Source organism: Sapajus apella, unplaced genomic scaffold, assembly GCF_009761245.1.
Source record: "Sapajus apella isolate SASKATOON/1434 unplaced genomic scaffold, GSC_monkey_1.0 scaffold7, whole genome shotgun sequence".
Taxonomy (NCBI): domain Eukaryota; kingdom Metazoa; phylum Chordata; class Mammalia; order Primates; family Cebidae; genus Sapajus; species Sapajus apella.
The window spans coordinates 2849626-2872443 of record NW_022436947.1 but is presented as its reverse complement, the minus strand read 5'-3'; the positions used below and the strand labels follow the sequence as shown (position 1 = coordinate 2872443).

Sequence of the window (22818 nt, the reverse complement as noted above, 5' to 3'; positions counted from 1 at the left end):
ATGCCTGTAATCCCAGCACTTTCAGAAGCCAAGGCAGGAGGATTGCTGGAGCTTGGGAGTTCAAGACCAGCCTAGGCAACATAGTGAGACCTCATCTCTACTAAAAACCTAAAAATATTTGCTGAGTGTGGCAGCATGCACCTATAGTCCCAGCTACTAGGGAAGCTGGGGCAAGAGAATGGCTTGAGCCCGGGAGATCAGGGCTGCAGGGAGCTATAATTGTACCACTACAATCCGGTCTGGGCAACAGAGCAAGACTTTGTCTCAAAAAATAAGTAGGGGAAGGAGGAAAAACAATGAAGACCAATATGATAGTGATTCACATGGATTCAAATACAAAGTATAATCCATTATATGGCAAAAAATATGTCTTCACTAACGAGTGTTACAATTACCAAGAATAAATAATGTTTCTGCTCACAGTTAGGGAGCAAAAACACACAGCATTGCAGCATAAAGTAAGTGCTATGCTTGGCCTGTGAGAATGCTGCAGGAGCCACCTCTTTTGGAGTCAAGGGTCAACCTGGCATTTTGAAGAATCCAGTTTTGCCAGGTTGTGAGGTAGAAAGAAGGAAGAAGGAATGGCACTTATAAAAGAGGGAACATCAGGCTGGGTACAGTGGCTCACACCTATAATCCCAGCACTTTGGGAAGCCAAAGTGGGCGGATCACTTCAGGTGAGGAGTTCAAGACCGGCCTGGCCAACACGGTGAAACTCCATCTCTACTAAAAATACAAAAATTAGCCAGGTATGGTGGCACATGCCTATAATCTCAGCTACCCGGGAGGCTGAGGCAGGAGAATCACCTGAGCCCAGGAACGGAGGTTGCAGCAAGCTGAGATCATGCCACTGCACTCCAGCCTGGGCAACAGAGTAAGACTCTGTCAAAAAAAAAAGAAAAGGAACATCATTTACAGAGAATCACAAGACAAAACAGCACATTCCAGAAATTCCAAGTAGATCAAGTACATAAAATGTTGGTCAGCATTTTTAAAACTCGACTAAAGTCAATATTCAAGAATCAGAAAATTTCTCATAACAATCTGAATTTCTGGCTTCGTTTAAAAACACTGGGAAATATGACAAAGTGGGCCCACATTCCCACATGGATACCAGAGGCAGGTGTCCCTTTTAGATGAGACAGTTTGCCATAGCACTTCTCCCTTCCCCCATTTCTCTTGCATCCAGTCCACTTCATCCATTTAACTCACCTTCCTAGTCCCTGCAGGCATGTGAGTTTATGACTACTACCCTGCATGCTGAGGACCAAGGAAAGTTTCAGCAGGAAAAAAGCAGTATGATTAGTTTGCTTTCAAAACATCAGGCAGCCAGATGGAAGGCAGGAAAAGAAAAGAGTGTAAGGAGACGAGTGAAATCCACAAAGCCTATTCTATTAAACATTGAAACAGGGTTACCATCACTGCAGTGGGAACAGGACACCTTTTTCCAAAAACTCCCATTACACATAACTTGAAAACTACTGAGGTATGTATCTGTGGAATATACACAGGGAGGTGATGAGGGTTTGAAACAAGGCCGTGTGTAAGGGGTGGAAAGAAAGGGGCAGAGAAGGATAAATATTTGAGAGGCTTTTGAGGGGGAAAAACTCTCCAACACTGGGTTGCCAGTTTGACACAGGGAACAAAAAGAAAGAAAAGTATAGGACAATTTACAGCTTTTGCCTATGGCATTAGGCAGACAGTGGTGACATTCAAAAATAAGAAAATAAAAGGAGGAACAAGACTAGTGGAAAATTTGTAATTCAATTTAGACTATGTTGAATTTATAGTCTATAGACATGCGACTTTACATAAAAAACCCCAAAAAATCACCAAAGAAAACTTCTCCAACTGTAACACATTAACAGCTGAATCATGAGATGAAAATTAGAGAAAGACAGGCATGATTACATAAAACATTTTACAGAATGAATACCAACAAAACTAAGATTAAAGTAGATTATTACAGAATTGAGTAAAATACTGCAACGAAGATTACAGAGGACCAATAACTTCACATATAAAAGCATAATGATAAGATATAAAAACAGAACATAAACATGTAAAAAGCCACCAAGTCTCTCAACGTAAAGGAAATGTATTTATCCCCTACACTGTTTCCATTAAGGATTTATGATAGCTTACTACAAAAATATACATAGTAAAATGATAAGTGTAAATCGTAGAATTAAATGTAAAAATATATTTTTAAAAATTATCACCAGAAGAAATCTGGACTAGAGAAAAAATAAAATATGTAGAATGTAAGGGCTTTCAGGAATATTGTTGACAATGAAAGTAAAAAGGTCAACACAAGTTCACGACTCTTACTATCCATTAGGAGAAAACACAGAAAGTTCTCACTTGAAAAAAGACATTTTTGCTTTTTCCCCAACTGGAAGATAGCATTTCATGACAAAAACTTCTCTACATTAATTTAGCTTTATGAAAACTTATTACACTGTCTCTGTTTCTCAAATGTTATGTTACTGCAGGACAGTTGAATTTAAAAAAAAACAACAATACTTTACACAATGACATTTGGGAATAACTACAATAAACAGAACAAATTTAATTTCATAAAGCTGCTTCTTGTGGTACCCCTTGATGAAAATAAACCACTAAATACTGAAATGTAGCTCAATGAACACAGCTAGGTAGGTGGAGAGCAGGGAAGAAGGGAGAAAGGGGAAAGTGATCATGAAAGGGGGGAGGTATACAGACTTCTGATGGTCCATCTGATCCACGGAAAGAATGGATACGATTTAAAGGAATGGATGAACTACACATCCTTCAAGCTATAGCAATTGGGCTTTGGTAAAAGTTCAGTAAGAGATGAAGAGCAGACAGAGTGAGGTAGAAGTCTCTGGAGAGAACACAAAGGTTACATACTCTGTAGTACTGGCTGAGGATGGACCTATAGAAATTGAGTATCATCCAAGCACAGCACTGCTGACATCCTTTTAGGAAAACTGCGGAGCTTCATTAAAGGCTGCCCCACATCGGCGTAAAGGAGGGCCCCATTAATAAAAGGCCACATATAAAATGACAAAATAAGGACAATCAGAAAGCAGGCACCAGAAAACCATTCACTCATACAAATAGTGTAAAAATGCAAATAACAGTATCCTTTAGCACCTATAAGCTAATCAAAAGTAAAAAAAGAGCTTGAAAAATTCAATATTTTGCAGATTTTAAGACAAGAGTTATATTCAAAATTTGTTAGGCTGGGTGCAGTGGTTCATGCCAGTAATCCTAGCACTCTGGGAGGCTGAGGCAGGCAGATCGCTTGAGCCCAGGAGTTCAACACTAGTCGGGGCAACATGGCAAAATCCCCTCTCTACAAAAAAAATACAAAATATTAGCCAGTCATGGTGGTGCATACCTGTAGTCCCAGCTACTCAGGAGGCTGAGGTGGGAGGATCACCTGAGCCCAGGAAGTCAAGGCTGCAGTGAGCCAAGATCATGTCACTGCACTCCAGCCTGGGCAACAGGGCAAGACCGTCTAAAAAACAAAAATTGTTAGAAAAAGGAAAGTAGTTAAATAAACTATGACGTATTAATGTATCTGTGCAAAAACATGATTATGTATGGTGTGAACAAATATTGAAAGATAATTATGAAGCCATATTAAGTGAAAAAAAAAAAAAGTGTGCAAAGTACTCTATGATTGCCACAATATAAAATGAGAAAAACAAAGGTGGACCACAGAAGTCAGCAGAGCTCCATCCACCTGGCCTGAGGAAAGCACTAGGCACCACAGGCAGAAGCTGCCACCTTCAGCACTCGCCCTGGACTGGCCCCACCTGCACTCAATTTTAACCTCTCTGCCTGCTCAATGCCCAGCCCCATCCCCAACCACCCATGCCTGACTATATCCTTCCAAAAGGACATTTTCTCCTTTTCCATCTTCTTTACTTCTCACAACACACGGTGAGGTAGCTATTATTATGACCATTACCAATCAACGATTAAGTGAATGAACGGTTACAAATTAAAGCTAAACAGAAGCCTTGTTTTCTGATCTTCCAAGCTGGACAAGCTTCTTCTTAGTTCACTGACCTCCTTTAAGGTTTACCTGGGCAGGGCTTCTTGGCCAACTGAGCAGGGACAGAAGTCAGAGGACCAGCTTCTGCAGCTCCAGCTGCGTGCACTCCTTGCTTCTCAAGGCCTTGTGAACGCTCAGTAGAAGATGATGAATTACCTACGAAGAGGAAAGGGATAAGTTTTCCTAAGATACCCCCCAAGTTTCATTTTATGTTGTGAGCAACAGCCCAGCTAACCAGACATCAGACCAGACTCCCAACACCTGGATTTGGAGAGTTCATGTCTTCTGGATTTTAAAAAAAGTGTGTGTGGGCCGGGCACGGGGATTCACGCCTATAATCCCAGCACTTTGGGAGGCCAAGGCAGGTGGATCACGAGGTCAAGCGATCAAGACCATCCTGGTCAACAGGGTGAAACCCCTGTCTCTACTAAAAATGCAAAAATTAGCTGGGCATGGTGGCATTCGCCTATAGTCCCAGCTACTCGGGAGGCTGAGGCAGGAGAATTGCTTGAACCCATGAGGCGAGGTTGCAGTGAGCCGAGATCACGCCATTGCACTCCAGCCTGGGTAACAAGAGCGAAACTCCGTCTCAAAAAAAAAAAAAAAAGTGTGTGTGTGCACACGTGTGTGTGTATAAAAAATAGAGAGTAAGCAGAAAGTCACTATGTAACAGGAGAGACTCACCAAACAAAACCAGATGAAGACAATGACAGGCCCTAGACACAGCTGAGGGTAGAAGGAACCTGCCACCAGGTGTATAGGGTGGTACCTGCCGCCCTAAACAGCCTCTGACACTGTGTATGCAGAACCCTCTCTACCTGCTCTCACTATGTCTGACAGTAACATCCCAACACATGAAAACCCCATGTACACACTGCCATGTGTGTACCTATGCAACAATCTTGCATGTTTTTCACATGTACCCCAAAACCTAAAAAGCAATTAAAAAAAAGTTTAGAAAAAAAAAAAAAAACTCATGGTGAAAGCTTAGCAACTCTACCTTTGGTGATTCACTTTTCCCAACAGCAATTCTCGTAAGCCCATCACCCACTGATTTTGAGGTACCCGCAAATCTAACAGCATAAGTAACTGAATGCATTATAATGAAAATAACACCAAACCACACTTTGTAGACTTTAAAAAAATTACTCAAGGCCAAGTGCAGTGGCTCACACCTGTAATCCCAGTACTTTGGGAGACCAGGGCTGGAGGACTACTTGAGCCCAGGAGTTCAAAACTAGCCTGGTCAACATAGCAAAACCTTGTCCCTACACAAGAAAAATTCAAAAATTAGCTGGGCATGATTGTCTGTGCCTATAGTCCCAGCTACTAGGGAGGTTGAGCAGGAAGATCACTTGAGCCCAGGAGTTCAAGGCTGCCGTGAGTCATGATTGCGCCACTGTACTCCAGCCTATGCAACACAGCAAGATCCTGTCTCCAAAAACAACAAAAATGACTGAAAGACTATGGGAATATATTTATAATGGGAATATGCAATATTCCTAGCAATATGGGAAAATATGTATGATGTTGTATAAAGTGGAAATTTAAGATACTAGATTAACATGTACTTTGACCACAACTGGATTCATGTCTGTATATAATAGAACTGAAGGGCCTGTAAGAAAATTGTAACAAGTATAGATTAGAGTGAGCAAAATCATAACCAAGTTTCATTTCCAGTCTCTATTTTCCAAATTGTTCTGTAATGTCGTTAAAATTACTTAAAAACTAACAAAGCAGGCCAGGTGCAGTGGCTCATGCCTGTAATCCCAGCACTTTGGGAGGCCGAGGCAAGCGGATCACAAGGTCAAGAGATCGAGACCATCCTGGTCAACATGGTGAAACCCCGTCTCTACTAAAAATACAAAACACTAGCTGGGCATGGTAGCGCGTGCCTGTAATCTCAGCTACTCAGGAGGTTGAGGCAAGAGAATTGCCTGAATCCAGGAGGCGGAGGTTGCGGTGAGCCGAGATCGCGCCATTGCACTCCAGCCTGGGTAACAAGAGCGAAACTCCGTCTCAAAAAAAAAAAAAAAAAGAAATACAAAAATTAGCTGTGCATGGTGGTGGCACCTGTAGTCCCAGCTACTCAGGAGGCTGAGGCAGGAGAATCGCTTGAACCGGGAGATGGAGGTTGTAGTGAGCTGAGATTGCGCCACTGCATTCCAGCCTGGCAACCAGGCGAGACTCCATCTCAAAAAAAAAAACGAACAAAGCAAAAATTCTATTTATGAAAAGAAAGCCATCCTACATTAATCTTACTTTTCCAGTCACTGGCCCATCTCCTTCCTCTTTTTTCTAATCACGCTGTTAAAACTGTTCTACCTACTTCCTGACCTCCAACCTACCAACAAGCTACTCTTCAATGGCTCGGGCAGATTCTAGCGGCTGGCAGTAACAGCGCTAAAGATAAACTCCATCCCTTCCCTCCTTTGGTTAGGGTCACTATTCTATACAATAAAATGTTGACTGTTATAAACTTTCCCAAGACTAAAGCTGACATTAACATAGGAACTGCTTCACCCCCAGACTCACTTTCATGTTACTGTTCTTACTTCTTTACAGTGAAGCATCCCAAAATTCTATCGTTGATAGTTCTCCTTCCTCCTTGGATATTCCTACCTGTATTTTCAAGCATCTTGTGCAGCTTCATATGCTTGTAGGTGGATATTATCTGAAAATTCACAACACTTGGAATATTCAATCCTTGGTCCTGCAGCAGCTTCAAGGATGCGGCATGGATAAGCTGATGGGACCGTTTGCAGGTCTGAAGTTTACACTCTCCCTTCACAAAGGATTTGCACACGTGAAACTTGTTGCATTTATCCTTGAGGTTGCAGTAGCCATAAAGGGCTTCCCCTTTGTTGTAGAGCAAACAGACCTGGTACAGAAATGAGGCAACATCTGAAATATTAGTTTTCTTTTTTGTTGTTGTTGTTGGGGGTTGAGGGGGGATAGAGTCTCTCTCTGACGCCCAGGCTGGAGTGCAGTGGCACAATCTTGGCTCATTGCATCCTCCAGCTCCTGGTTCAGGCGATTCTCCTGCCTCAGCCTCTTGAGTAGCTGGGACTACAGGTGTTCACCACCACACCCAGCTAATTTTTGTATTTTCAGTAGAGATGAGGTTTAGCCATGTTGGCCAAGCTGGTCTCGAACTCCTGACTTCAGGTGACCTGCCCACCTCAGCCTTCCAAAGTGCTGGGATTACAGGTATGAGCCACCACACCCAGGCAATATTAGTTTTCACTTTATCTTTTAAGCCAATAGACTATAGCTTCTCTAGCTAAAGTGAAGACTAAATGACCTCTTCTGATCACCAGTGGCTGTTAAAATCTTTGGGTGAAAGCCTGATGATAGTGTAGTGGTACTAGCCACACTCCAGGTGCTATAGGCGCTGGGTGCTCATGACTCACAGCTGCCCCTCTCTTACCTTGCACTCTCAACTAACCTACTCCCTGCCTCCAAAGCCTGTAGCCAATGAATGACTTAGATGGAGCTAAAAAAAAAAAATGCTGGAGTGCCTCAAAGCCAGACTCAGTGTGATGTTAATTCCACAGTTCCCCATGAATCAAGTCAGGGCCAGACCTTACTTGCTTGTAGCTTTTCCTTCCTTAGATCCTGCTTCTCTCACTCCCATACTGGGTTTTCCTGAAAAGCCGGCCCCCAAAAAAATCACATGGACCTGGGTCCCTATCTCAGGCTCTGCTTCCAGGGAAACCAATTTCAAGGGGTGGCACAAAGATATAATTTATGATCCAGACAAGGGCTTTTTTGGGTACAAGGAAGCACTATTAATAATCGCACTGGGACAACTAATATAAACTGGGTCTATCCCAGACAAACCAAGACCGTGCTGATGGGGAACTTCATAATGATGGATCATGATGGCTGTTGACCCTGAAACCACACACCAGTCTTAACCTCACACGTGAAGATGACATTAGATTGACATTATATGCCTCCTGATGTGACACAACAGGAAATAGAACTGTCCAGGTTTTACCATGAAAGTCTGACATCCCGGAAACTCCTCAGCCCCAGGCAAATGAGATGGTGAGTCACCATTAACAATGCTTCACGTGTAAAAAAATTCTTGGTATAAAATAAATCCTGGCTGAGCATGGTGGCTCACACTTGTAATCCCAGCACTTTGGGAGGCCAAGGCAGGAGGATCACCTGCGGTTAGGAGTTCAAGAGCAGCCTGGCCAACATGGTGAAACGCCGTTTCTACTAAAAACACAAAAATTAGCCAGGAGCGGTGGTGCGCGCCTGTAATCGCCACCACTGGGGAGGCTGAGGCAGGAGAATCACTTGAACTCCGGAGGTGAGGGTTGCAGTGAGCCAAGATCGCGCCACTGCACTCCAGCCTGGGCAATACAGCAAGACTCCGTCTTAAAAATAAAATTTTATATATATATAAAATAAATCCTAAATCTGATCAAAATTTGAGGGATACAGGAACATGTTAAATAGTACTACAGGAATGTAATCAGTCCAATCTAAAATGTGGGAAATCCTACAAGACACAGATGACCTGGTTTCAAACGAAACAGCATCCTATTTATAATTGTGATGTCAACTTTCTAAAATAAATTCATAACTTTAATGCAAATTCTACCCCTCTCAAAGAATTCCTGTAAAATAGTTTCAGGAATTTAAGTGATTCTATGTTTTTTGTTGTTGTTGTTGGTTAGCGATACATAACAATAAGTGATTCTAAAGCTTATTTGGAAAAGGAAACATGAATTGATGAAACAAACAAAATTAGCCGGGCACAGTGGCTCACAGCTATACTCCTAGCACTTTGGGAGACCAAGGATGGCAAACTGCTTGAATCCAGGAGTTCGAAACCAGCCTAGGCAACACAGCAAAACCTTGTCTCCACAAAAAAATTTTTAAAGTAGGTCAGGCATGGTGGCTCACAGCTATAAATCCTAACACTTTGGGAGGCCAAGCAGGCGGACTGCCCGAGCTCAGGAGTTTAAGACCAGGTCAACATGCGCAAACATAGGCAACATGGCAAAACCCCATCTCTACTAAAAATACAACAAAGTAGCTGGTCATGGTGGCACGTGCCTTTAGTCCCAGCTACTCAGGAGGCCGAGGCACGAGAATTGCTTGAACCTGGGAGGCAGAGGTTGCAGTGAGCTGAGATCACACTACTACACTCCAGTCTGGGCAACAGAGCAAGACTCTATCTACAAAACAAAACAAAAGAAGTAGCTGGGGGCCAGGTGCAGTGGCTCACACCTATTATCCCAGCACTTTGGAAGGCTGAGGTGGGCAGATCACCTGAGGTCAGGAGTTTGAGACCAGCCTGGCCAAAATGCCAAAATCCCATCTCTACTCAAAATGCAAAAATTAGCTGGGCATAGTAGCAAGCACCTGCAATTCCAGCTACTCAGGAGGCTGAGGCAGGAGAATCACTTGAACCAGGGAGGGAGGCAGAGGTTGCAGTGAGCCAAGATCACGCCACTGCACTCCAGCCTAGGCGAAGGAGCAAGATTCTATCTCAAAAAACAAAACAAGGGCCGGGCGCGGTGGCTCACGCCTATAATCCCAGCACTTTGGGAGGCCGAGGCGGGTGGATCACGAGGTCAAGAGATCGAGACCATCCTGGTCAACATGGTGAAACCCCGTCTCTACTAAAAATACAAAAAATCAGCTGGGCATGGTGGCGCATGCCTGTAATCCCAGCTACTCAGGAGGCTGAGGCAGGAGAATTGCCTGAACCCAGGAGGCGGAGGTTGCGGTGAGCCGAGATCGCGCCATTGCACTCCAGCCTGGGCAACAAGAGCGAAACTCCGTCTCAAACAAAACAAAACAAAACAAAACAAAAGTAGCTGGGTGTGGTGGTGCACACCTGTAGTCCCAGCTACTCGAGAGGCTGAAGCAAAAGGACTGCTTGAGTCCAGGAGGTCGAGGTTGCAGTGAGCTATGACCAGCCTGGGCAACATGGCGAAACCCTGTCTCTGCACTCCAGCCTGGATGACAGAGCGAGACCACGTCTCCAAAAGAGTTAATATATAAACCTTAAAAATGAAATATAAACTAATTAGTATGATAGTGGTTCAAGAATGTATTGGAGATCATGGAAAATAGATCCTAGACCTACTCCAAACATTAGAACTGCCTGTTCCATATAAATTTGTTAGAATTCAGGAGAATGGGCAGATGTAGGTCGTAGGGAACAAAGTTTCAATTAGGATAAACTTCTGGAAATCTACTGTACAGCATGATTGACTGTAGTTAACAATAACCTACTGTATACCTGAAAGTTGCTGTCCTTACCACACCAAAAAATAATAGCTATGTAATGATATATTAATTAGCTTAATCGTTGCAATCAATTCACAATGTAAATATATTAAAACATCACATTATACACTATAAATATAAAATGTTTATTTATCAGCTATACTTCAATAAGGAAAAATTTTGATAGAATTCAACTATAAAGCTATATAAGCCTGGCCAGGCACAGTGGCTCGTGCCTGTAATCCCAACACTTTGGGAGGCCAAGGCGGGTGTTCACTTCAGATTGGGCGTTTAAGACCAGCCTGGCCAACACGGCAAAACACCATCTCTACCAAAAAGTACAAAAATTAGCTGGGCATGGTGGTACATGCCTGTAGTCCCAGCTAATCAGGAGGCTGAGGTGGGAGAGTCACTTGAACCCGAGAGGCAGAGGCTACAGTGAGCTGAGGTACTCCAGCCTGTGTGACAGAGTGAGACACTGTCTCAAAAAAAACAAAACAAAACAAAAACCTAGATAAGCCTGATGTTTTCTTGTGCAAGCCTTTTAACTAATGCTCTGGGGTTTCTTTAATGCTTTTATTTTAAAGTTTTTTACGAGACTATTTTGGCTTTCCATTGCTTCTTGAATTCATTTTGATGAACTCCATTTTTTTCTAGAAATTTGTCCATTAATGTACCAGCATGAAACTTTACATATTTGTCTACTGTCTTTTTTTACTGAGAGAGTGGTAAAAGCAATCATCAGGCATTTCATATACATGTGAGGCACCATTCTTGCCTCATGCACTGTGTTTTTCCATGGTCCCTGCTGTCCACACAGTCACCTTTTGAACCACATGTCACCTACTTCCAGTCCCAGGTGATGAGGACAGGTGGAGGTGGGGGGGGAAGGGAGGCTCCTGGTGTATGTTCCGCCAACCCATCAGCTGCTCACAAAACACTGAAGGAGTCTAACATGAAAAGGTAAGGCTGGGCCCAGGATACACCCCAAAAAACGGCACACCAAAAAAAGATTCAATAGATTTGACAAAATAAAAATATTAAACTTCCATGAATCAAAAAGTACAATAAAATTAAAAGGCAGGCTGGGCATGACGGTCACTCCTATAATCTCAGCTCTTTGGGAGGCTGAGGAGGGCGGATCACCTGAGGTCAGGAGTTCGAGACCAGCCAGACCAACGTGGAGAAACCCCATCTCTACTAAAAATACAAAATTAGCCAGGCATGGTGGTACATGCCTGTAATCCCAGCTACTTGGGAGGCTGAGGTAGGAGAATTGCTTGAACCCAGGTGGCAGAGATTGAGGTGAGCCAAGATCGCGCCATTGCAATCCAGCTGGGCAACAAGAGCGAAACTACATCTCAAAAAAAAAAAATAAAATAAAAATAAAAGGCAAATAGCAGTGGCACCACCCCTTCTCTCGGAGAGAGGAAGGACTGGACCCAGCCTCATGGCTGCGGCCACCCTCCTCGCCCTTCCTGCCAATAACCTGCTCCAGCTACTGCTTGGATCTACTTTGGGCAACACGGTTGGCTGGAATGCATCTGGCTCACAACCATGACGTACTAGACTTGGCTTCAGTGCTCAAAGAAATGAAACAGAATCATGCATGTCAGGAGGAAACCTACTGATTCCGAAGATCACCTCCAGGACTGCCTTCTGGTACACATTCTGCTGCCTTGAGGGCAGCCTCTGCCACCTGCACCAAAGGCTCCGGCTCCTCCCTCTAGCCTTGTGGCTTTCTTCCCTTCTGACTCTGAAATGCCTTAGAGTTAAAATCAGGCCACATGTATGAACTGTCCTCTGTTTTCTCAACATCTTCCCTTCTTCCCACTCCTCTTCTGGCAAAGTGGAGGTGTCTATGATAGCATCATTGTGCTAGATTAGAAAACCTTGCGTTTAATTGGTGGTCTTCATTGATGTTCCAAATCGCTCTTGGGATTTGTACTATTTTGTTTTTAAAACTTCTGTATGGCTAAACTGAAACATACTATCTTGCCACGATAGCAATTATAGTGGGTACCTTTAACACATTTGAAACGGAATCATGTTGCTTCAAGGCAATTAAAACTAATATCTAAAGCCAAAAGAAAATGAGGAAAGTACTTGTAACAAATGTGACCTGAGGGTGACTCTTTGGTGACTCACCTCTGGTAAAAGACAGGGGTCATTCTGCAAAAGCAGGATCCGAAGCTGGGCTTCATTGAGGCCAAAAAGTCCATGGTTTTTCAGGACCTGCATGTTGACAGGTGTGTGGATATCATGGGAAAGGGTACAGGTAGACCTAGGAGAACAGAGACCTCGGTCAGATGCCCAGGTGAAGAAGGACCAGTCTGTCAAATTCCTTGCCTTGAGCAGCTTTCAATTTATTTAATACATGTGAAGCTGAGTAATTGTCATGAAACCATGGACAGTATCTATCTAATAAGCACTGATGGAAAGAAAATAAGGAAGTTGGGTTGAAGCAACTCTTCTCCCAAGGTCATGTGAATTTTTAGTCGGGATGCTCTGAAGCCGAGGGCACCCCTCTCCCGTGTAGCCCACCTCGCCCGAGGGTGCGCATCTGCTCTGTAGGCCACTGCACTTGGCCTTCTCCCCGGCGACAGCTGCCCACCCCCACAGTCCACCAACGTGAAAAAGAAAGCGTCCCTATCCCCAGCACCACTTTGGGGCTGAGGGGGAGGGGAACAACCAAGGAAAATTCAGGGATGTGAAGCAGAGTCTGGAGTCAGGAGGCGGCCAGGAACCCCAGCTCTGGCAGTCAAGAACCACACGGCCTCACCCAAGCCATCCAGCCCTGCTTTCTGGGTGAGGCTGGCTCCGCGCTGTTAAACCTAGAGGGCGCAGACCCGCTTCTGCAAAAGTGTGTGAATACGGGGGAACGGGCGATTTCCGGTTAAAGAGTCCAGGGATCTCATGGGATCCTCGGATGTCCCCGTCCCCCACCTCCCGCCAAAGATCACCGGAGTAAGCGAACTCCAAAGTCAGTCAGGATTGAACCCGGCTGCCGCGCAGAATCCGGGGGGCGGGGCCGCAACTTTTCTGGCGGGGGCGGCTGAGAGGTCTCCACTGAGCGGACCTTCGCGCCTTTCCGCCCCGCGGCTGGGAGCGCAGGGGAGGCCGCCGGGGGAAGGGCCTGCGGGAGGGGGTGGTCCAGTCCCGTGCCCCCAGTCCCGGCCCCGCTCGGGACGAAGCCCCCTTCCAGTCGCTGCCGCTTCCGGCCGGACGGCCAGGCCCGCGGCCTGCGCCCACAGTCCCCGCCCGCCCACCCGGGCCGCCGCTGCCGCCCTCTCACCAGCAGTCCCGGTTGGGGCACTTGCCCAGCATGTGCCGGCGGCAGAAGTGCAGCTGGTCGCAGGCCTGGCACTCGCCGCGCTGGTAGCGCGCGCAGAGGCGCACAGAGGACACAGCCACAACCCTCCAGGCGGAGGCGCCGCCGCCGCCGCCCACCGCGCCGGCCGCCGCCTCGGCCTCCGGGTCCCCGAGGCCCTCCTGCGTCTCCACCTCCTGCAGCAGGAAGCGCTCGGGCCCGGCGCGCTGCAGCACGTCCTGGAGCCTGGCCTCCGACAGCTCCACGTGGCCGCGCAGGTCCCGCAGGAACATGCGGCCGCCGTGGGCGCACAGCACCTTGGTGAGGAAGGAGCACACGGTGGGCTCCGCCATAGTCGCTGGCGCTTGCCTTGTGCGCGCCGCGCGGAGAGCCGGGCGGGCAGGCTCCTCCCAGTCACGTCCACGATTTCCAGCGAACATCCCGGGGGTGGGCCTGGGCCTGGCGCGGGGTGGGCCTGCGGGAGGCCGGGCGAGGGGCGGCCCCGGCGCGTGGAAGTAGTGTACGGCGCCTGCGGATCCCCTGGCCGGGAGAGCTTTGGTAGAGGTCTGCCCTGCCCGGGCCTGGCCTTGAGGGGCTTGTACAGTGGGAGTCACAAAGGACTCGCTAACAAGTAAGACAACTAGTGGTGCTAGGGAGACCTGCGGTGAAGGCAGAATGGGTAAAAGGTGGTAGGGGGTGAATGGCTGGGCTGCTTCAGGGAAGGTGGCCTCTACCCACATGTGGCTGCTGAGCACTTCTGGGATTTTTGTTGTTGTTTTTGTTGTTGGATTTTATTTTATGTTATTTTTTGTTTTGTTTTCGGAGATAAGGTCTCGCTTTGTCGCCCAGCTGGAGTGCAGTGGCGCAATCGTAGTTCGCTGTAGCGTGTAACTAGGCTCAAGCCATCCTCCCACCTCAGCCTCCTGAGTAGCTGCGGCCGAAGGTTCGCACCATGATTTTTGTTTGTTTGTTTGTTTTGTTTTGCAGAAACGGGGTCTCCCCATGTTGCCCAGGCTGGTCTTGAACTTCTCAAGCAATCCACCTGCCTCCGCCTCCCGGAGCACTGGAATTACAGGCGTGAGCCACCCCATGGGGCCTTGCTGAGCTCTTTTGGAAGGTGGCTAGTCTGAATTGAGATGTGATATAAGTGTTCACATGATCACAAACTTCCTTTTCTCCTGTTTGTTCCCCTAGAAACCCCTTTGTTCTTCCCATAGGAGCCTTTTGCCCCCCTCTCTCCTCTATTAATTTAGGCATATAAATCATCATCACTTCTTTTGTGCACTCCCATTTACATATATATTTTTTCTCTTGTCAGTTAAATTTGCAGCCCCTCAGAACTGAGCTTAAGAGGGTGCAGGGCCTTTCGGCCGGAACCGCCATCTTCCAGTAATTCGCCAAAATGACAAACACAAAGGGAAAGAAGAGAGGCACTCGATATATGTTCTCTAGGCCTTTTAGAAAACATGGAGTTGTTCCTTTGGCCACGTATACGAGAATCTGTAAGAAAGGTGATATTGTAGACATCAAGGGAATGGGTACTGTTCAAAAAGGAATGCCCCACAGGTGTTATCATGGCAAAACTGGAAGAGTCTGCAGTGTTCCCCAGCATGCTGTTGGCATTGTTGTAAGCAAACAAGTTAAGGACAAGATTCTTGCCAAGAGAATTAATGTGCGTATTGAGCACATCAAGCACTCTAAGAGCCGAGATAACTTCCTAAAACGTGTGAAGGAAAATGATCAGAAAAAGAAAGAAGCCAAAGAGAAAAGTACCTGGGTTCAACTGAAGCACCATCCTGCTCCACCCAGAGAAGTGCACTGTGTGAGAACCAATGGGAAGGAGCCTGAGCTGCTGGAACCTATTCCATATGAATTCATGGCATAATAGGTGTTAAAAAAAATAAAAGACCTCTGGACTGTTAAAAAAAAAAAAAAAAAGAGGGTGCAGGAAAGTTGTTCCTCCCCAGTAATGGTTCAAACAACCCAACTCATTATTCCCCATGTGGAACCACTTGGAGGTGTACATTCCATGCTCTCCCGGGGTTTCCTCAGTGGAAGTGAGCCCCAGTTGTCCACAGCCACACCACCTCATCAGCACTCCCCATGCAGTCTTCCTTCCTCTCCCTGTCCCACGTCCCCATTCCCCTGCCAGTGTTTCTTAGGATCACCTCCCAAGCAAAGTGCTTGCATTCAATCCTTGTCTGATTGCTCCTGAGGGAACATAGCCTAACATATAAACTGATAAGGAGAGGCCAGAGGAAAATAAGAGTCATTCATGGACACACAGAGGAGAGTTTCAAGGAGGAGATGATCAGTGTGGATCCAGAGCATCTGAAGATAAGTTTGTAAGCTTTGTTTTGTTTTGTCTTTTTAAGTTTAAGGCAAGACCAAGAATGGGTGGTGGAGAGTCACTTGAGACCATAAAGGCTTGATGAAGCTGACTTGAAGCAGGGAAAAGGCTGACAGGTAGGACCAGTGGGGAGGGCCTCGCCAAGGCCACAGATTGGTAGTGGCATTGATCCAAACGACGCTGCAATTCTCCTAAAAGCTCTCTGGGCCGGGCGCGGTGGCTCACACCTGTAATCTCAGCGCTTTGGGAGGCCGAGACAGGAGGCTCAACTTCAGCTGAGGTCAGGAGTTCAAGACCAGCCTGGCCAACGTGTCAAAACCCCATCTCTACTAAAAATTAGCTGGGTATGGTGTCAGGTGCCTGTAATTCCAGCTACTCAGGAGGCTGAGACAGGAGAATCACTTGAACCCAGAGGTTGCAGTGAGCTGAGATCAAGCCATTGCACTCCAGCCTGGGTGACAGAGTAAGACTCCGTCTCAAAAAAAAAAAAAAAAAGATCAGCAGTTCTACAGTAATTCTGACTGATGACAATGGGGTGATGGATGTTGACTCTCTGAATAGGGAAGACAGGCGTTAATGACATCTAAGGCTAGGGGTGTTGCATGGGTTGACCACAGTGAACTCTGAAGGAAAAGGAGGGATTGTAAGTGGAGAGGAAGACTCTGAGCCAGAGTGTGGAGAAAACTCCAGGAGTAAATGCAGGAGTTAATGGGGGAAGGGTGGGGAAGTGAGAGGGAAGAGGTAGAGACTGTCTCTGCAGAACTTCCGGGTTTAGAATCTTGGTTCTGTTACTCAGTAGCTGTGACACCATGCACAGGTTATCTGACTCCTCAGCAGATATATAGATCTGCTCAGGTATAGATCTATATATCTATAGATAGATACATATAGATATGTCTATGGATATATCTCAGCAGAGGCATAGATCTTGGAGTCAGAGCGTGTGACAGACACCTGAAGTCTGGGAATAATTAAAACCATTCATGGGGAAGTGCATAGAGGGGTAAAAAGGAAAGATCCCAGAGCAGACTGTTTATTGACGAATATGGCGTTTTCAGGGAGAAGAGGGTAACATCAGATGCCAGGCAGATTCACAGGGGAATGGAAAAGAGAAACAGGAGGTTGATTGAAGGTAGTATTTTCAGATTGGAGCTTTTAAGGCTTAAGCACATCCTGGAAACTTTTTTTTTTTTTTTTAAAAGACGGGGTTTCACCATGTTGGTCAGGCTGATCTTGAACTCCCGACCTCAGGTGATCCGCCCGCCTTGGCCTCCAAAGTGCTTGGATTACAGGCGTGAGCCACCACGCCCGGCCCCATCCTGGAAACTTCTGATGTCTCCTCCCACTCTGATTCTGAAGCTCATTTTCAAGCTGATGGTCACTCAGGCACACATCTGTAGCACAAGATCAAATAAAGGCAGTAGAACCAATTCACTCCAGGGACATGCATTGATATCACTGTTATAAATCATCCACTCTGGTCTTAACATTCCAAATGAAACCTGCCTGGTATCCCCTGCTGTCTTTCCAAGACGCGTCCTGGAACATGGCCCCCGTGGCCCAGCCACACACACTTGGCACTCAACCAAGTATTGCCTTTTATGGCACTTCTCTTTACAATGGGAAGATGGGAAGTGGTTGTTATTTAGCTTTTTTCTTTTTTTTTTTGAGACGGAGTTTCGCTGTTGTTGCCCAGACTGGAGTGCAATGGCACGATCTCGGCTCACTGCAACCTCCGCCTCCTGGGTTCAAGCAATTCTCCTGCCTCAGCCTCCCAAGTAGCTGGGACTACAGGCACGCACCATCATGCCCAGCTAATTTTTGTATTTTTAGTAGAGACGGGGTTTCACCTTGTTGACCAGGATGGTCTCGATCTCTTGACCTTGTGATCCACCCGCCTCGGCCTCCCAAAGTGCTGGGATTATAGGCTTGAGCCACCGCGCCCGGCCTCTTTTTTTTTTTTTTGAGACAGAGTCTCGCTTTGTCATCCAGGCTGGAGTGCAGTGGCACTTTCTTGACTCATTGCAACCTCCATCTCCCGGGTTTAAGTGATTCACCTGCCTCAACCTCCTGAGTAGCTGGGATTACAGGTGCCCTCCTGGGTGCAAGTGATTCTCCTGCCTCAACCTCCTGAGTAGCTGGGATTATAGGTGCCAGCCACCATGCCCGGCTTATTTTTGTATTTTTAGTAGAGACAGGGTTTCACCATTTTGGCCAGGCTGGTCTCAAACTCCTGACCTCAGGTGATCGGCCCACCTCAGCCTCCCAAAGTGCTGGGATTACTGGCGTGAGCCACCGTGCCGGGCCATAACTTCATTTCTACTAAAGACTGGACTGAGGAGTCCACCAGAAACTAGATAATGGAAGGTTTTCTTGGGAGCACTCTGACAAAGAAAATTAAAAAAACTCCAAGATCTGCTCATGCTTGGTTTGATAGAATTTTTGTGTGTTTGAATCCGGGTGCTTTGACAGCAATGACTTTGCCACGCCTTGCTTTAATTTATATTGACGTCCAAGTCAAATGTCACTTTATCAAATCTCTGTTGCCATAGAACTTGCTCTTCTTACCTATTTCCCTCACTCCCTTGCTTCCTCTCCACTGAAAGCTTTGTGATTAAAAAAGATAATGAGGCTGGAGGCTGGACGTGGTGGTTCACTCCTGTAATCCCAGCACTTTGGGAAGCTGAGCCAGGCAGATCACCTGAGGTCAGGAGTTCAAGACCAGCCTGGCCAATATGGTGAATCCCCGTCTCTACTAAAAATACAAAAATAAACAAGGTGTGATGGCTTGCACCTGTAATCACAGCTCCTCAAGAGGCTGAGACAGGAGAATTGCTTGAACCTGGGAGGTGGAGGTTGCAGTGAGCTGAGATTGTGCCACTGCACTCCTTCCTGGGCGACAGAGCGAGACTGTCTCAAAAATAAAAATAATAAATAAATAGTAGAGAAGGGCTTTTGAAGGAGGAATGGCTGATGGGGTGATTCTGCTGATCACCATTTATATTTTTAACTTTTGTGCTCAGCCTGGCCCTGTTCACACCCTGAAACCAAAGGAAGAAAGATGTGTTAGCAGCTTTCAGCCCTTCCCTAAGTCCCCAGACAAAAGATGTGGGACCATCACTACCATTGCATCTTGCACAGGTGACTTGCTTATTGAGCCCTGGAATGATAAAGCTGGAAGGGGCAAAACACATTATCTCTCCCCCATTGAATAACTGGAATCTGCAGTTGATGATCTTTTTGGAGATAGCTAGAAATAGATCAAATAAAGGCAGTAGACCAAATTAATTACTTATTTTTATTAGATAGTTCAAATTATGCTTGAAGAACCAGAAGCAATACAACTCAACTATTGAAATATAAATAGTTGAGCTTAATTTATTCAACAAAATTTATCCAGTATATCAGTGTACAAAGCACCCAGCTTGGCTGGGCATTAGGCATAGCACAGCAAACACGACTGACCCAACCCTCAGGGGCTTACATTCTAATACAGAAAGCAGATAATTTCAGTTTGGATACATAATACAAATTAACAAAGCAAGGCGCAAAGTATTTTAAAAATAAGGAGTTTGGGAGGCAAGGATCTGACCTATTCTATAGAAGGACTCTAGGGAAGTAACAGATGGGACGATCTAAGGATGCTAGATATTCACTAGGTCACCGGAAAAAAAACAGTGGTTCTCACTATGGTCAATGTGGTGTTGGTGGTTTCACAATTGAGGACTATGACCGGTACTGAGTGGGTGCAGCCAGGGCTGACAGACATCCTGTAGTGTGGGTTATGTCACACAACGAGGAATTACTCTGTACCCTGTACGACTGTCTAATGTCCTGCTGGACATGTATGTAGGACGCTCAGAGAAAACTCGTTTGTTTTCTCTGAGACAACCTGTAATTTGTCTTGTCCTATTATCCTTAAGTAAGGTAATTTCGCTTTTTTTCCCATATACACATGATGTATATGGTCTGTTTTGACTTACCCTAACACTGGTTTTCATTCTAGTGTCCCCCATACCTCTAGTTTCATTTTCCTGTACTTGTTTACAGGAAGTAGCCTCTAACGGCTCTTAAATCCAAACCTACTAATTGTAATGAAGAGTAAACATCTGTCTGTTACATACAGCGTAGTCATACCTGAGCATTTAAAATTCATCTTCATTTCATTCCAAATTTCTGTTTCTCCTTTATAAGAGAGTTAGGGCATTAAATTGATTTTTAAAGAAATTCATGTGTGTAAGTAAATTTTATTTTCTATGAGTCGTTTCAGGACAGGAAAGAGGATGTTACAAAGTATCTGCTCTGAAAAGGGTGAACGGATCCAATGGGGTTCGTGGTTGTCACCATGACTGGGCGTGAGAGTGGGGCGCTACTAGCATTTAGTTTGTGAGAGCCAAGTACGAAGAATATCTTGCAATACATTGGACAGTTCCTCACAATAAGAAATTATTCTGCACCCTATACGAATTTTGAATGTCTCACTAGACATTCATGTATGATCTATAGCTCGTCTGTAAGAATATATCCTCATTTTCTCCACATCGACAATCTGTACATTTTCTTGCATAGTATCTTTATTTCAATTAAGGTTAATTCGTTCCTTCTCTTATCATATACAAATAAGTACTGTCATATGCAAAGAAGTTATTGTATCCCTAGTTTTTACTGTAATGTCCACTCGTATCTCTTCGTTTGCATTTTTCCACAGATGGTCTGATCTCCTACCTTCTAAGTTCAAATTGATTCATTATAAATAGTTGTAAGCATCTGACTACTTCATTAGGTCTTCAATTATAGTTGTTCCCAAGTTAGGTATCCTTTATTTCCTTTTTATGTTAATATTAGTTTTATTTAATTCTTAATTTATTTCTAAAATTGTGTGTAGGTGGAGCATATTACCTCTGAATTAGATTTTGAGGATAATAGAGAAGATGCATTTGTATTTGTCAAAAAAAAAAAAAAAAAAAAAGGCAGAAGTGCTCAATGAGAACCACTGAACTAGCTGAAAATGGGAACCACGAAACTGAAAGAAAGCCAGAGTGGCTGGTGCAGAAGAAACGAAATCACAGAGGGGAGGGGAGGGAGAGGTCACGTGGGGCTATGATAGTGGTTTTGAACTTTATCCTGAAGACTTGATCGGACTTGTGCTTTGACTATGCATTACTAAGTACATTTTTAAAAAGATAAGCTTCTTGCTGTGAAGAAAACACATCAAACAACTTGGGAACAGAGATAGTTAAGAGGTAAAACTAGATTAGAAACTGCTTAGACATTTATCAGGAGGCAGAGCAAGAAGTCAAAGATGACTTCTGCTTGAGCCAATCGGTAGGTGATGATACTGTTCACTTACACACAGAATCCTGTGAGAAACAGGATTCATGTGAGGGAGAGAAACAGATTCATGCGAGGGGGGAGGATGGAGAGTTCCACTTTGGACATGTTGAATCAAAGATGCCTGTGAAATATCCAGCTAGTGGTGTCTAATGGGCTGTTGGAAAGAGTTGGACACACTGTACCCCTACAATGTGAGGGTCAAGTTCAGAAAATGAACACTCCAAAATGAAAACTACCATGAAAAAACATAAGTGAATGAGAATAAGCATTTGTGGTCCCCCTCCCACAAATTTACTCTAAAAAAAAAAATCTCTATTTTTTACTGGTGGAGTCGTTTAAGCCAGAGTTGTGGAGATCTCTGTGATGATCCAAAATCTGACTAATATAAAATCAACTCTGATGCTAATTAAATCTGACTTGAACATGTCTGCTAGAAGAAAACAGGAAACTCTGATGACTGGTAAGGAATGTTGAAAAGAGAAAATTGGAAGGAAAACCCTGGTTCATAAGAAGGAAGGAAATATTGGTCCAAGCACTCCACCTGCTCTAAATAAAAACCGATGGTACTACAATTCCACCTAATCCATTATATTTAGAAAAAGAAGCTCCTGGTAGGCAAAGGGCCTCTTTGGGATATTGTTCTTTGGGATATGATTCCGTGCTCACCAGGAAACAATTTCGTATCCATAGAGGGCCGGCCCTTGGGTAGGAATGACCCCGCTCCTAGGTTCTTGGCTTGTTTGCCAAGACTACAATAGCACTCGCATTTATCAGTCATGCTTGTGTGAAGCTGGTTACTGCAATCCATTGTTCTCAAAATACTTTCATGAAAAGCCTGACCTGAGAAAAGGCCTTCTCTATAATCACATTAATTAGAACATAAATGTCTACTTTGCCATCATTATACAAAGAGCCCAAATGGGCAATTAACTCCAGTTGGTTGCTTCTCTCTGAGCCATATGTGGCAGCTCTTATTACCACATTCCAGAGACAGTCAACCTGAATGGAGTTTGTCCCCTAAATAAATGTAGCAATAAATAAATGGGTGCTCCAAATCAGTTTCATCAAAATGATAAGGTACAGTATGGCAGCTATGTCTGCCGTAGCATTTCAATTTTCCTTTTTTCCTAGCATGTCCTTAAGCATTTTCTCCCCAGCTTTTCACAATCCTTCTTCTAAGGCTGTTAATCTCTTATATCCTTGTTTCAATAGGCATGACTAGATTTCTCCCAAATTTCCCAAATTAATTTTCTTTCAATATAGCCAAAACAAAACCATGGCATACAGTAAACTAAAAGAGTAGACAGGAGAGAAAGGTTGCTGCAATTACAGAAAATTTTTAAATCAGCTTTGCCAGGTACATGTGAGACAAGGTAAACTTTCCAACACATTAGAATCATCAGAAGGGCTTTAAAAAATACAACTGCCTGGCACTCACGCCCAGAAATGATTTAATTGGTAGGGGGTGCAACCTGAGCATCAGAATTTGTTTAAAACTTTCCAGATGATTCAAAT

The 22818-nt window shown here is 44.9% G+C and overlaps 1 protein-coding gene across 1 annotated transcript; it reads right to left on the bottom strand.

Moving 5' to 3' along the window:
* Window positions 1-3622: 3622 nt before the first annotated feature.
* Window positions 3623-14044, bottom strand: ZC3HAV1L (zinc finger CCCH-type containing, antiviral 1 like). The gene is made up of 4 exons (XM_032275856.1): window positions 13605-14044; window positions 12458-12593; window positions 6674-6932; window positions 3623-4204 (listed from the first exon to the last, which is right to left on the bottom strand). The coding sequence occupies exons 1-4, from the start codon at window positions 13970-13972 to the stop codon at window positions 4068-4070; spliced, it is 900 nt and encodes a 299-aa protein (XP_032131747.1). The 5' UTR covers window positions 13973-14044; the 3' UTR covers window positions 3623-4067.
* Between the last annotated feature and the right edge of the window lie 8774 nt (window positions 14045-22818).